Source organism: Eumetopias jubatus, unplaced genomic scaffold (assembly GCF_037043125.1).
Source record: "Eumetopias jubatus isolate StellerSeaLion01/CBP00866 unplaced genomic scaffold, mEumJub1_p1.0 scaffold_14, whole genome shotgun sequence".
Classification (NCBI taxonomy): Eukaryota; Metazoa; Chordata; class Mammalia; order Carnivora; family Otariidae; genus Eumetopias; species Eumetopias jubatus.
The window spans coordinates 76234371-76250357 of NW_028274820.1; the positions used below are offsets into that span (position 1 = coordinate 76234371).

Below are 15987 nucleotides of genomic sequence, written 5' to 3' on the forward strand. Positions count from 1 at the left end.
CAGAGTATGGATAAGAAGGGAAAGGGGTCAAGGTGTGAGCCCTAGGACCTTCTAACTTTTAGAGGTGGGGGAGTTATTTTGTCATAGAGGTTATATTTATAATAACTTTACGTTAAGTCTTTGGGTTTTTCTTTCTTTTATTACCTGATGTGAACTCTGATAAAAGCAATGTTTTTTCTTTCTCTGCTGCCTCCTTTTCTTCTAGTCAATTTTAGTCAGTAGCGTTATCTTTCTTAATGCTTTATCTTTGTATTGTTAAATATGCTTAAGCTTCTGTTACCCAGTGTGTTATGTTTAAATGATATCTTTTGACTTCCAGCTTTTCTTGACAAGGCAATCAGCAAATTTCCTTTATACCCCATTTCCTTTGTTTTGTTTGTGTTTTACTTAAAACTTTTCTTATTGTCAGGGCATATAAGGTATTTAAAATCTCTTCTTCAACTCTAATTCCCACATTAGTTTAAATTTTAGTTCACAAATTCTTTGCTCACTGATAGTCCTTTTGGTGAAGTTTCTTCAGTCATCTTTTGGATGATTTTATCCTTGTTTCTTTAAGAAGGGCTCATGGAAATAATATTATGTCTATATCTTTTTTTAACTGATCCCTTCTTTGTTAGATGAAGATCATATTGAATCTACCTTGTTGGGTTATTGTGAGAACTAAATAAATGAATGCAGTTAAATCACATAGAACAGCACGAGCATAGCCCGAGTACTCAACGAATGTTAGCCGGACTAATCTTTCCCTGACGTCCTCCAAACCCATCCCAACGATCTGAATCGGGTGCTCCATCCCTGTGAACCTCTACCATAGCACTTATCACACTCCACTGTAATTGTTTCTTTTATTCCTCTTTGTGTCTTTTGTGCATAGCAGCATATCCAGAACAAGAAGTGCTTAATAAATTTTGAATCAAATGAATTAATATAGAATCCTTTAAAAATCAGAACAGATGCCTCTGCTTAGGATGATAGTTGGAGGCAGCGTATTCTGAGAGTGATTTGATCAAATGATTTAACTTAAGAACCATGGTTTTGTTTCCAGACTTCACTTCTAATGATGATGATGGGAGAACTGGAGCCTTCAGAGGGTAAAATTAAGCACAGTGGAAGAATTTCATTCTGCTCTCAGTTTTCTTGGATCATGCCTGGCACCATTAAAGAAAACATCATCTTTGGCATTTCCTATGATGAGTATAGATATAGGAGTGTCATCAAAGCATGCCAACTGGAGGAGGTAAGTAACTCTGTGACATATTTCTGATTATGCATATGAAATCTTCAAAGTACCAAAGGTATATAATTAGCCCCCTATTCAATCAGTCAGTCTATGTATATTAATCAAGTTTCCAACATGGGCAAACTACTCTGAGAAAATCAACTAATAAAATATACGACCCCTGCTTTAAGAGACTTACAAAAACATAGAGAAGGTACAATTTATTTTTAAAAAGATGGGCTGATATGATTACAATAAAAACTCTTTATGAAATGGAGAGAATTTTATTGACTCATTAGTGACACATGCCGTCAATGGACATTTATATGGCATGCATTTTTTAAAAGATACTTCAAAGTTACATGAGAGGATTTTAATAATTTTAATAACCACCATAGCCTAATGGAATGAACATTGACCTGCCAGTAGAGAATCAGAGATAAAATTGTGATTATATTTTATCCTCTGGCCTGAACATGTAGTCATATGACTTCTAGTGACTGTATCTGAAACAGAGGAAAAATGAAGATGATACTATTGACTCATTTTATAATAACATTGGGGAATGGGCTAATTAACTGAAAATATGTGAAATATTCCCAGTGAAGCCAGTGTGTGGATCTTGTGCTATTCAATACATAAATTGTATGGTGGAGGGTTCAATAATTATTGATGTAAATGTTAAGTCAGAGAATATATCATTTTGAGGCTTATCACCAGTATTGCCTGAATTGTGATCTTGATTCAAAGTCACTATCTTTGGGGCACCTGGGTTGCTCAGTCGGTGAAGCGTCTGACTCTTGATTTTGGCTCAGGTCATGATCTAAGGGTCATGATTGATCCAGCCCTTCTCTTCCTCTCCCTCTCCTCTCCACCTCTGCTTGTGCCCTCTCAAAACAAACAAACAAACAAACAAACAAACAAAAACACCCCAAAGTCACTATCTTTAATAGGTGGCATTTGACACTAGTGGGTTTCTTTAAGTCACCTTTTATGAAAAAAAAAATTGCAGTGGGAATAAAATGAAACTTAAATACAGTGCATGAAAAATAGAAAAAGGCTAATTGTCAGTTAGATAGAAGCTGCAATTCCTGCAAAAGAGAGATCCCTGCTTGTACAAATGGCTCTCCATGTATATACTGACCCGTTCAACAGGAGTTTTTTAGAGCTCCATTCTCTTATTTTCCATACATGAAAACGTAATAAAAATAAAAACCATCCTGAAAAAGTATTGGATTTATCTTAAAGATACTCTTCATTCCTCAAAAGCTCTTCTTCCAAGAATGGTATTTCACAACCTGGAGGTTGAAACTCTCAGGAGATTTGTTATTAAACAACAACAAAAAAATCTGGGTGTTTTTAGAGACTAGAGGTATTTGTCTAGGTGGGAACTGGGATGTAGGAGTGGTTGTGTCTTGCTAGGTAAATCATAGGCTTTATTTATTAATTGAAAGGTGTTGGAAGGTTTCTGGTAGGCTTAACTTTTTTGCTTTGAATATACTTTTTCTCATAGAAATAATTTTGTAAGTGGTGATTTGATTCCACCAAATGAAAGTATATTTAATCCAAATAGGGCATAGCTATATTACTAATAATAAATTCAGAGCTGTGGGTCCCTCATTCATGAAATGAGTATTTACTGACTTGAATACTGTGTTAAGTGGGAAAACCAAGCTGAAAAATACATAGTCCATTTTCTAAAGGGTTCATGTCATAGTGATCGGCGTTTTTGTGAACTTTTGTATGGTACGTGAATTATATCACAATAAAGCTATTAAAAGTATTGAAAGAAAAGAGGATAAGAGCAAGAAGAGCATATTCTTTTCTTTTCTCATTCTATGACCAACCTCAAAATTATTTTTAAAGTGTATGTTAGTGTTTTTTAGTATACTCACAGGGCCATATACCCATCACCACATCTTCAACTCCTCTGAGAGAAGTGTCATTAGCTATCAGTTTCCATTTCTTCATACCTACCCTGCCCCCCAACACACACATACCTGGCTCTAAACAACCACCAATCTACTTTTTGCCTCTAAAATTTTCCTGTTCTGGGTATTTAACACAAATGCAAACATTCAATATATGGCCTTTTATGCCCAAATAAACTTTTAAACTAGAAAAAGTTAAGAAGTCTTCATTTTGAAAACATTTAAGACTTGCTGCATTTTGTAAAAATATGAATAGAATAAGTTCCTTATACTTGAGAGGTTCATGGACCAGCAGGGGAAAGAAACATATCAATAAGAAATGTAACTGGTGCTCTAATAGAAAATGAAAGAGCCATTTCTGTAGGAATGAAAAGAGGGAGCACAGGAATCGATCTCCATCTGCCTGATGTAAGGAATAACCTCCAAAGGAGGTACAAGGCTAATGTCCTCTAATAGAATGACTCACTGTGGAATTCCAGTGGTGACAAGAGTGAAACTGATGGCTTTGGAGGATTTTTTTTGATTAAGAACATTAGAGCTGCCGATAAAGTAGAGAGAAGGTTAGGTTGGTCTGAAGAAGTGGGAAATTGATGAATAAATTGTAACTGGATTATTGAGAAAATTAAATGGGATAAATATAAGGTGCGTAACATAGCATCTGGTGTAAGTTAGCCATTCAGTAAATATTATCTCATTTCTACTTTATTTTGAGGTGGAGAATACTGCTAGAGAGTGTGGTGTAAGATAAATATGTTCTTAGAGTCAGTTCTTGTTAGTGACTACTATGGAAATACGATGGAACTTGGTGTAATTAAGATGGGGAACCATGATGGCCATGAAAAGTCATCAATGTGAATTTTGATGATGACGAAAGTGGTTATAAGAAAAAATGATAAAAGTTGTTATCTGTAAATATGGTAGTTGTTCGTCATGACCCAATCAACAAAAGTTGGAGTATTCTATGGAAGAAAACAGATGGCATTGGACAGTTTGGAGTTCAGGCACATTGGTTGCCTGCTCCAGAAATGGCAATGGGGTTGGGAGGTGATTCTAGTTTCTATGTGCCTTTCACACCCCAAAATATGACTCTGTACCAGACACTGTTCACTGTGGTGGGGTCAGGGCGGGTACAAAATGAAAACGTTATTATCCCTTTCCTCAAATAACTTATGGGCTGGTTGGGGGAAAACATACAGAAAGAGCAAGTGTTGGGATAAAAGTATTCTTAGGGCATTGCGGAAGCCCAGTTGAGGGCTTTTGGCTTGCCTCAGCAGTTCAGGAAAGGCTTTCTCTAAAAGTGGACAGTCTGATGGACGAGTAAAAATGGGAAGGGTATTCTGGACAAAAGAAACAGCAGAAACACAGAAAACCAGTTGGCTAGTGCAGGGAGCCACAGGCATCTTCACAGAACCAGAGTATAACTGGGGGGCACTGAGTGGGGAGGGAGGAAGGAACCCAGAGGACCATGGCCTGGGGGCCTTGTACACCAGTCTCAGGAAATCTGTCTTGGCGAGCTTTAATCAGGGGAAGAAGGATGCAGGCAGTTTTGCATCTTACATATATCACTTTGGCTGTAATATGAGAAACAGAATTAAGGTGGGTGCATTTTGAAACTGTGGGATGGCAGGAAGAATGTGTATCTTGAAATCTGACAGAGTTGTGTTACTAAAGAAAGTTACTTAATCCTATTATACACTGAGTTTTAGCCTCTGTAATATGGAGATTATATTATTTATTTTGTAGAGTTTTGTAGATTTTTCTGGCACACCAATAGTACTTAATAAATAAAACAGCCAGTAGTAGTAGTAGTAGTAGTAGTAGTAGTAATAGTAGTAGTAGTAGTAGTAATAGTAGTAGTAGTAATAGTAGTAGTAGTAATAGTAATAGTAGTAGTAGTAGTAGTAGTAGTAGTAGTAATAGTAGTAGTATTTGCTGTTCTGACTAGAGCAGAGACTAACAGGAGCTATTTCAGTAATCCAGATAATGGTTGTGAGGGACAAGAAGAAACAGAAATTAAGCAGAGGCACTGTGAGGAGACCAAGAATAGTACATATTTATGTACTATTTCCATCCAAAGGAAAGGGCATCAGGGAAAATGGGCCTTCAGGGAAGACTGAGGGTTTTTTTTTCTGAAGAAATTAGAAGAAAGACAGTGGTTTAGGATTAAGGATTCCCTGCACAACGGAAACTGGAAAGGGGGACAGTTAGGATTGCTATGGGTTTAGGAAGGAAGCATGTGGAGGTGAATTACATAGAACTGAGACATCTGATCAAGGCAGAAAGATCACAGGTCTTACCAACAAAATTTCCAGTGGAGGACACCAGTAGGTAGGCTTGAATAAGTAATTGTTATAACGATGATCACGTGCATCTTGCTTTTGTAATGTACACTTGGCTCTTCTTCCCATTTGCCTTAAATTGTCAAAACACTTAGCTTTTCATTTCTCTCTCTTTTTAAAAATATTTTATTTATTTATTTGACAGAGAGAGACACAGCGAGAGAGGAAACACAAGCAGGGGGAGTGGGAGAGGGAGAAGCAGGCTTCCTGCAGAGCAGGGAGCCCCATGTGGGGCTTGATCCCAGGACCCTGGGATCATGACCTGAGCCGAAGGCAGACGCTTAATGACTGAGCCACCCAGGCGCCCCAGGTTTTCATTTCTAATGATCTCTGGGTGCCTGCTCCCTCCTGTCCTGCTGACTTTTGCAACTAGGCCTTTCCAGTCATCTTATAATAGGCAAACACATCCAGCACCCTAAATTCTTTGTACTTGAGACTGGCAAATGCAGTGAATACACTGAATGTATAGCGTGTCTGCTTCTCTTCTTGTTGCTGGATATTCCCTGTGTGTTGTTACCTATCCAATTACACGGCGAATTGCTTGAGAGCAGTGACTCTTAAAAGTTTATTTTGGTATATTCCACGCAGGACGTTGAGAGGCAGTCTGGTGAATTCTTATGAGGTGAGTGTTTCAGCAGTACTTTGGAGTAGGCATGCCATTCCGGGAATTGTGCTCAGCATGTGTTCCGCTCCGAGCCTTGCAGTCTCAGGGTTGGAGGAGATGCTGATTCCATGGTGGGAGGACGTTACTGCTGGAGTAATGAAAGGAATTAGAAGTGGTGGACTATCTTAGTCAAAACCAAAGGTCTCCTCTATTTTCAGTCCTTAAGAGTTTCCAATTTTGGTATTTTTCTTGTCGTTGTTAAACAAGTGTTCCCCACCTTTCAAGAAGAGGCCAATGGGGGCCTTCCCAAGGGAAGTTTTTCTTTTTTGAGCGTGGGGGAGTTGGACCGGAGGACCACGACACACCCACAGCGTCCCTGAGGGTGGAGCGGCTGGTGCTCGCCACAGTTGCCCTGGCCGCGTCCCCACTGTGGCCCCTGGCGCCCAGTACAAACAGCCATGAGTCCACCTGTTTTCATTTTGATGGCCAGCGTTGATCAGTTTCTGAACGTGCTCCAGCCAGACTTGGAACTGGAGATGAGAATGGGATATTTTCTTCCTCATTTTTGTGTTTTTGTTCAGCTCTAATATCTACAGAGCACTTGCGTATGTAGTGATGTATGCTGTCCTAGGAGCGGGCAGGTAGGTGTAAATTGGCGTGGGGAGGAAACAGCATGCACAACATATTTCACATAGTTTTCTGATTTCAGTTTGTTGAAAACTCTTCCCTCAGAGGGATAGCTTGAAGACTTTATCATGGGGAAGGGCACGGAGACAGCTCTGTGCTGATAGAATGACTCATAGGGTGCAGACACGAGGGAGCAAGTCAGGTGCAGAGCCTTTGCCTTCAGTTCTCCTTTAGGAACGTCTCCATGTCTTGCTTTACGTTTCCTACTTTGGATCTAGATGATGGTACCATGGATTCCTAGACAAATGTAGAGTTGTTTTGTTTTGTTTTTTTTTTAAGATACCATTTTATATCCCAGTGCCCATTAACTTATTCTTTTCTTTCCATGTAACCAGACTACCCCTGAGGGTCCTCCTAAATATTTGTTTGCTTTTGTAACCAGCACTGGAGATTTTGCTAGCTTAAAAAGAGGACTGTGTAACTGGGCCCTTATTAACTTACTTATCCCTTAAGATCCCTTAAGGAGATTGTAACCCTGTTTCATTATTAAAAGAGGGACAGATTTCATTGTTCTCTTGTCTTTTTTTATTTCCAGGATACTGCTTTTTTTTTTTTTTTTTTTTTTTTTACACTTCACCAATACCTTACCCTACCACAGAGCCCCCACAGCTGACAGTAAGAGAATTCTAGGCAGGCTGGTGTTTGGGTAATAGGTAGTTGGACTGACTATATTCAGTGACTCACTCTCTTGTAAAAGTACCTGGGTTTGGCTTTTATGATAGTGCGTGGTGGGAGGTGGGGCGTGGGATATGAGAAGAAGCTAGGGACTTAGGATATGTAATCGGTTTCCACAGAGCTGTTGAGATCCTTTTGTAACCGCAAAATGGCCTTCATTATTTGACTTGGCAGCCATTGCATATGCATTGTAATAAAAATATTTACTATGTTAAGTTGCAGAATTAAAATCTGTGTGTGTTTTCTCTACCACCACTGCTTGTCAGTTTTCATCTTTAAGTCACTAGAAGAAAACAAATTAGGAGGAAAATTGGCAAGAAGTTGCTAAAGGAAAAAAAAAAACTTGGGAGGGAAATTGGCAAGAAAAATGAAAAACTTGGGAGGGAAGTAAGCAAAGAAATGAGTTAAGGACTGTTCTGGAAAATAAATTCCATCATGCACATACCGCAAGTCTAATTAAATTGAATTTGACCTCTGGATATCCAGATCTGGCCAAAACTAACCTGTATGAACTGAGGCTTAACCTTTGGATGGTCAGTCCACCAATATAGGAGAATTCAGGAATGTTCATCTGAGAGATCTGTGAATAAAAAGGGGCTATATGAATTAACATTTGCATTCAGTAGCAGCCAAGACATAATGGAGACGTAAAACAGATATTTGAAACACATTGAACTCTGTCCCCTAAACCAGAATAAACCACACTTAATGACTGCACCTTGAACCACCTGTAATTTTCTCCTAATAGGTAATTAAGTTGGAAAGCACTGCCATTTATTTACTGTAATATGAAGCAAGTACATTTATTTTATAAAACCATTGAACCAGAACTGAACAGAAATGCTGTAGCGTTTCCTGAACTGAACTGTTATTTCACTTCATTTGAGCTCTGGAACTTAAAAATAAACACTGGCTAACATCTGTCTAGCAAGCACATGTCAGCTCTGCTGTGCTAAGCACTTTGCACACATCGGTCCATTGAATTCTCACTTTCTCGTTATCCAGTGACAACTTTGCTTAGAGTTTGCGTCAAAGAGAAACTGTGCTGAATTCTAACAGTGTGAACCTGATTTTAGGAATTGAAGTTACAAATTCTGGAATTAATTATTAGCTTAACAAATGAGAGTTTTACATCTCTAAAACCAAAATAACCATAAGACTGCTTGTCTTAGGAAGATTTGGGCAAGTCAACAGAACAGTATTATAAAAATTTAATTGTAATGGTCTGGGACTAGGCTATCTCGTGAATAAATAATGAAATGAAGATATTTAAGCTAGGTTTTCGTATTAAAAAACAAAACAAAAAAACCATGAAGTTTTCCAAAAGTAAAAGCCATGATGTATCATTACGTCTATGCCTAAGGTTTCATCCCTCCTGAAGAACTGGGATTCTGAGCCCTGCACTCTTGGAATTTTCCTCTTTGTAACAATGGCTAATAAAACAAGATCAAGGGAAGATCTTACACTTATATTTTCACAGAACCTTAGAACTCAGTCATGTTCATAAAGGTCTTTGTAGGAAGGGAAACGGTTTTTCTAAAAATTCTGAGTACAAGTGTTCTCTTGACAAATCAGCCCCCGAAATGGCAATTGTATTACCATTAATGTCTTTCAGAACGAAGTCTATAATACCTAATTTATATTCAGAAGGTTTAGCTAGCCTCGATTCAAATTTACTAAATTAAAAAGTTGATTTCAACAAATATTTGAGTTCCTCCTATGGACACAGTAGTATGTTAGGTGCTCTGGATGCTGCCTGCAAGTATAAGAAGGGTCTCTGTCTGCAATTAATTTTTGACTTACAGATATTTGGGGGGAAAGATAGATATATAGATATATGTGTGTGTGTGTGTGTGTGTGTGTGTGTGTGTGTGTGTAGATAGATATTCACTCACTTAGTAAATATTTATATATATATTCACTCATCTAGTAAGTATTTGTAAGTGTAAACATTGAACTAAGGACTCTGCCCAACTCTGGGAATTATTAATGAACAAGACACAATCCCTGTCCTTAAGGAGCTTTTATTCTAGTGGAGATGACCAAATAAAAACCAGAGCAGTTTGATGAATTGGTTAGTTAATTCTATGATAGGGATTAATATAGGATCCTTAAATGAGTACAGAGAAGTAGCATTTAATCTGATCTTAGAAATTCAGGCAAGCCTTCCCTGGAGGAAGTGACATCTCAGGTGAGAGATGTTGGATGTATAGGAGTCATTTGAGTGAAGAAGAACAGGGAGAACATTCCAGAAAGAGAACAGAATGTATAAGGCCTAGAGCTCAGAGGGAGCACTGTATATTTGAGGACCTGTAGTCAGTTCTCTGTGGCTAGAGTGTATAATGAAATGGGCCCGGAGCCAGGAGAGAGGGTTGCACTTCTGCAGGAGCTCTAGGTAGGGAAGCAAGACTGGGGTCTGGAAAGACAGGGGTATATCGTGATAGCTGAACTGGGAGAGGACAGTCAGATCATGGTTTCTGTCCTTCCATGTGCCAGCACTTAAAAAAAAAAAAAAAAAAAAGCCAAAAGAGGCAGAAAGACGAATTCATCCGTTCCACTTTTGTGTTTCATGTAAATCCAGTTGGTGAAATCCAATTCTCATCCGGCATTCCAGCTGCAGAGAAGTCAGAGAAACATGGTAATTTGTGGGAGCACAGGGAAGTACCCTAGGAGGAGAGCAAATGGGTCTCCAGCATCCTCTGCGGTAGCTTTTCTTTACTGGGGGGAGTGCCATAATAAAAACAACATTTTAGGAAGATTCATCTAATATAATATGCAAATTGGAGGGTGATAATGGAGATGTTGTGGTTAGAAGTTTATGAAATACTGTCATTCCAATTTTGAAGAAAAGTAAAATTTTTAAGGGACTTGTTGAAGACCCATAATTGATGGGACCAGCAAGAGAATCCAAGTCTTCTGACTCCTTATCTTTTTTCTGTTCTCTATTAGGGTTATTGCTTATTAGAAAACAAACTCTATATTAGACTCTAAGGACTTACCCATTGAACTTTGCTAACTTTAAGTTTGAACTTTAGGCTAATCAATCTCACTGTGATGTTAACAGTATCATTAAACCATTAAGATTGTAAATCTGCCATTTGTGAAGGGAAAGATTATGATAACAAAGCCTTGTAACCTAATGGCATTGAGAATTCCATGACAAGTCGTGAAGACTATTTGCAGGCTATTTGTTTTCATGGAAATGATATGTCAAGCCACATGGTCCTAAATAAGCGTATCTTGGGAAAACCACCTATACTACACACTTGAAATTTAAATAAGTCAGGAAATTTCTTCCCAGATCCTCTTCCAAATTGTCTTCTCCTTTTCCTGTCCCCTTGAGGCAGAATCTCTTCTTCATGCCTCATAATCTCGAATTTAAAATATGGAAGTCCAAGTAGGTGGGCAGCCCACAGAGGGGAGGAAGCCTGCTTGGGGCGAGTTGAGCAGCGGGGGCTCCAAAGTCAGGTCTTAAGAGAATAAGGATCATGGGGCGCCTGGGTGGCTCAGTTGGTTAAGCGACTGCCTTCGGCTCAGGTCATGATCCTGGAGTCCTGGGATCGAGTCCCGCATCGGGCTCCCTGCTCAGCAGGGAGTCTGCTTCTCCCTCTGACCCTCCCCCCTCTCATGTGCTCTCTCTCTCTCTCTCTCTCTCTCTCAAATAAATAAATAAAATCTTTAAAAAGAGAGAGAATAAGGATCATGGTGGGATTATTTCAGAGGAAATGGGTGACTGAGTGCTGAAGACCGGGTTCTAAGGAACTGAATTCCAAAGCTGACTTAGATACTAGGGAGCTGGGAGCTGAATTACCAAGTCCAGCGCAGGATCAGCCGCAGGATAGCACAGTAATGTGCGGCATAGTACTGGGAAAGAAGTGCTTTATCAGGCATTGGATTTGTCCCAGAGTCTTGGTTGGGTAGACCTAGAAGAGATAGTAAAGGAATTAACAGCTTCCTAAATGCCAGTTCTTAGACCAACTGAATCAAAATCGTCTAGGAAGCTTTTAAAAACTAGACTTTTAAATGTCATTTCAGAGAATCTGAAATCTGGAGTCCAGAAGTTAAATGAATGTAATGTACAATCAGAATAAGAGAAACAAGATTCTTTGTTTAAGTATCTTTTCTAACTTTACTTCCTTGGGAGCATTTACCCAGGGCCACCTTAAATCATTGCATTTCACGGTTCTTCCTTTAAAAATGCTTATGTTATTTTCAAATACAAATACAGACCTACATACATACAGAAATAAACACTAAAGAAGGATAGAGATATTAACAGAATTACGTATATACTCAAAAGTTCATACATAAAACCATATATGTATATATATCTCTGAATGTTAAACAAAAGTTTAATACTGGTGACAAGACTGTAACAGCCATTACATAAAAGAAATAGTTTTTTGTACTTTTGTTGGCTGCAATAAAAATTATATTGGAATTTGAGTGTTCTGCTATAAATTTGGTCAGTACCAAATCTCAGTGAAAAAAGAGCTTTTATTTTTCAAGTTGATAAAAAGTTCTCACTTCTTAAACTTCTAACAAAGATTAATCTTTAGCCAGTGTTTCTATGTACAGCTACTTGTAATCAACAAATTATCTTTCCTAATAAGCAGAACTCCAAGTTTTAATTTATGAATTCATTCATATGTATGTACTGCTGCAGAAGTTAACTTCTGTTGATAAATCATGTAGAGCTACTCAACACTCTCAAGATAACATCCATGTTTACAAAAGCTACGTGCAAAAATGGTTAAAATTCATTCTTTTGCTCTCTTTCTAGAACTCTCTTAGCTTTCTCGCATTCTCTCCTTCCCTTCCTCTGTTCTCCCTACCCCTTCTCTCTGTTCCCCCAACACTTCTTTTTGTCTCCCTCCTTGCTCATTTTCCTTGTGTATAAAGCACAGTGCTTAGTAATTATTAAACATTAATAACATTGGCACTGTCTAGTGATTTACTGTTAAAAACATGCTTTATTACATGTTATTACCTCTAAATTTCACGTTCTCTCAACCCACGCTTCACACCCTTCTCTCTAACCACAAGCAGCTATATTGTCAAGGTTGTTCTAAAGAGTGATAAGCTAACCATAAAACAAGGTTTATGATGTTCTCATATCTACAAAGTCACAGGAAGCTCAAATGTTCTCAGCAAATATTGCAAAATTGCAAAGAACCATTAAATGTAACACTCCACCCTTTTCTTAAAGTTCTCCCTCTCTTTAATGTAATGACACCCTATATCATTCCTCTGTTGTATGTTCAAGTCAGTTAGTGAGCTTTATATTAGCAATTTCTCTTTTAACAACTTCTGGTTTGTCTGGCTCAGTTGAATAATATTAGGGTGGTGTTTCGGTGCATTTTTAAAAAGTAAAATGATAAACATTTGTGCAAAAAGTGCATATTTCACATTGGGTATATTATACATTTCTTAATAATAAGTTAATCTTTATTGCACACTTATTATAGTATTACTTTGACCTTTTCTCATACTCTTTATCTAGGTATTTTTAAGTGTTTTACAATCTCAAACAGACCTAATATATGCACAGAATCCTTTGAAGTTGGCATTTGCCTTTCTGACCAGCATATTGTAAAGAAGTTAGCCAGGAGAGTAAGGATCTGTATGAGCAGGTAGAATAACCACAAGATGCAAATTCCTGGGCTCTTCTCTAATTCATCTGAGTAAGAGTAAGTACAACAGTTTGAACAAGCTCCCCAGGTGATTCTGAAGTAATCGGTCCATGTACTTCACTTTGAGAACCAATGATCAACATATTTGATTTTATCTATAGATAAACTGTGCTGAGGAAATTATGAAAAAATGAAATGGTGGTGTAGCAGGACTTCAGAAAAAGGTTTTTCAGGGTCTCCTTCAACAAGAAAGTTTAACAGAATGTTGAAAAGTTTATATTTGATTTATGTTAGGGCTTAGGTTTTTTATTTAAAAATCTCAGTAGTCAGTTTTTACATAAGAAGCTACATCATGCCCAGCATCTTAATGGCACTGAATGATTTCCTCCAACAATTTTTATGGATAGCTCCAGAGGAACTCAAGTTGTGTGCCGGTGAGGAGAAATAGCATTTGTCTCTCTGTGCGAGTCTTCTCTAAGTAACACATGCCCTTACAGTGCTTGTCAAACTCAAGAGTACCAAGCGGTACAATTCTTTTTTCAGTTTATAATTTTCACGTAAAAGAAAATCTGTGAAGGCTAAAAACCAACACCCTCAAGATAAACATATTATCAGATTCGAGTGCCCTTAGTAGTCAGCAAAGATAAATGTTTAATACCGTATACAAAAGAATTTTATGTTTAACCAAATAGAAAAAGCCAAACACTAATAAAGAAATCTACAAATGACAATAAACTAGGCAATCAGAGCAAGTACTCATATGAGCAACAGGATATTGGTATTACTAATTTATTTGATCTTAAAATAATGAGCTTATTCACAATTCTATTCAGTCTATCTCAACTATTTTGTTTCCTTTCAATCTCAGCTGTTTCCTATGAATTACACTCTTTGAGAAACTTATTAAATTATCCACATTTATACATTTCTCTTCATAAATGGCTTCCGTTCAGAAAAGGAAGCCAATATGCTAGCTCAGAACCTCAACTTTTTTCAGATGCGGGAATCTTTTATTTTCATGCTTTTTGAAAGATAGTCTGTATCCCAGTATCCATTCTGGATAGGAAACAATTATATGACAACATCCCTGTTTTCTGACTGCTTTGTTAGGGGGCTAGACAAATTCGAAGTAGAATTTTTAAGCAAATCTTTCCACCATTTTTTCACAAATCCCCAACCTTCAAGAAATCACTATGATGAATGTGATATGTACTTTTCTGATCCATTTAATTGAATTTACAGCTATGTTTACATGTACTTATCAATAAACAATATTTAAGAGATTTGTTTGGGTGGCTTTAAATTTATGTAAGTGGTAGATTTTCCACACATCATTCTTCAACTTGGTTTCTTTGTTCCTACTACCTTTTTGAGGTCTAGCCATGCTACTTATATGTGGAAATTTATTTCATCCTTATATTCCTATGTCACATTTATTTACTCATTCTGCTACTGATGAACATTTAGATTGTTCCAAGATTTTACATGATACTGCAATGAAAATCTTTGAATATTTCTTTTTGCACGTCTGCAAGAATTTCTCTGGAGTAGATATCTAGCAATTGGATTGAGGTGTTTTTGGGTACATAGGTACATTTCAAATTTTACTAGATACTGCCAAGTTGCACTTTAAAGTAGTTGCACCAATTTATACTACCACCAGTCCTTTATGAGTGTTCCCATTGATTCACATCATTGAAACTTCTTGTTATTGATACTTTAATTTTTGCCATTCTATTTTGTAAAAAGTCCTATCTCTTTTTCCCCCCTAATTTGTAGTACCCTGATTACTGGTGAGGTTATACATACTTTCATGTTTGTTTGCCATTCTGATTTCATATCCTTTGCCAATTTTGGGGGGGGTATTGTGGTGGTTGTGAGCTATGCCTACAGACCACTGTTGTACGCAGTGGAACTGAACAGTGGCCCCAGTTGCTATACATGAAATCCTTTACTCACGGAGTTTGTGTTCTTCCACAGGTAGCTTCCCGTGGATCATTGAGTGTGGCACGATACTAAAGCAGATTTATGTTTAGAGGATGTGAGACTTACTTATTAACTGATATTGGTTCAGAGACTCCCAGATGGCTTTCTAAGAGTCAGTTAGATTTAGACAGTGGTCTAGGGTCCTTCCATCCAACCTTCTGTCCTTCTCTCCTTCACTTGGGGGTTGGACTTGCATTAAGGTCTGACATATCTCCCAGCTTTCCCTGCCCTCTTCCCTGTTTCCTTATACACCAGTATTTCCCCTAATAAAATCATTAAATGTTTAATTCTGTCTTAGCTTAGAAGAAGAGATCTTCAAAATTACTTGGAGGGGATCTAAACTAATAGGAAACTGAATATGTCTTAAGTGTTAGACAAGATTTTTTATCTTCTAGCAATGCTTTCCTCAACAGCATTTTAATGGTGTATAAAATGCCATTTTCTTTCTTTTTTTTTTAAGTATGGTACATCTAACCAGAGGTTATCACAGCTACTATCCAAAATTAAAAACCTAAAAAAAATTTCCTCACCCACAGAAACTGGATGATTTACTAGCAAGTAATCAAAATTTATTTCAAAGCACAAAAGGACTTGAATAGACATATTACCATTCTAAAGCTGGTTTAATGTCTACTAGTTCAAAAGACACTATCATTAGATGATTTTATAATTGAATTGTATCTCACCCTTAAGTAACATATACTTCCTCTATTATTTAAACTATACCAAACCAGAGAAAAAGATGGAAAACTCTTCAACTAGTTTTCTTTTCTTAAAAATTGAAGTGTAGTAGACATACAATATTATATTAGTTTCTGGTATACAGCATATTGATTCAACATTTATATGTATTATGAAGTGATCACCATGATAAATCTAGCTACCATCTGTCACCATACAAAGTCGTTATATA

At 37.4% G+C, this 15987-nt stretch overlaps 1 protein-coding gene across 1 annotated transcript in view; it reads left to right on the top strand.

Moving 5' to 3' along the window:
• The window catches only part of CFTR (CF transmembrane conductance regulator), a 140779-nt gene that overhangs the window by 45259 nt on the left and 79533 nt on the right, over positions 1-15987 (top strand). Inside the window, exon 11 of the mRNA XM_028104872.1 lies at positions 1046-1237. Coding sequence (XP_027960673.1) covers positions 1046-1237 — 192 coding nt within the window. The remainder of the gene's footprint in view (positions 1-1045; positions 1238-15987) is intronic.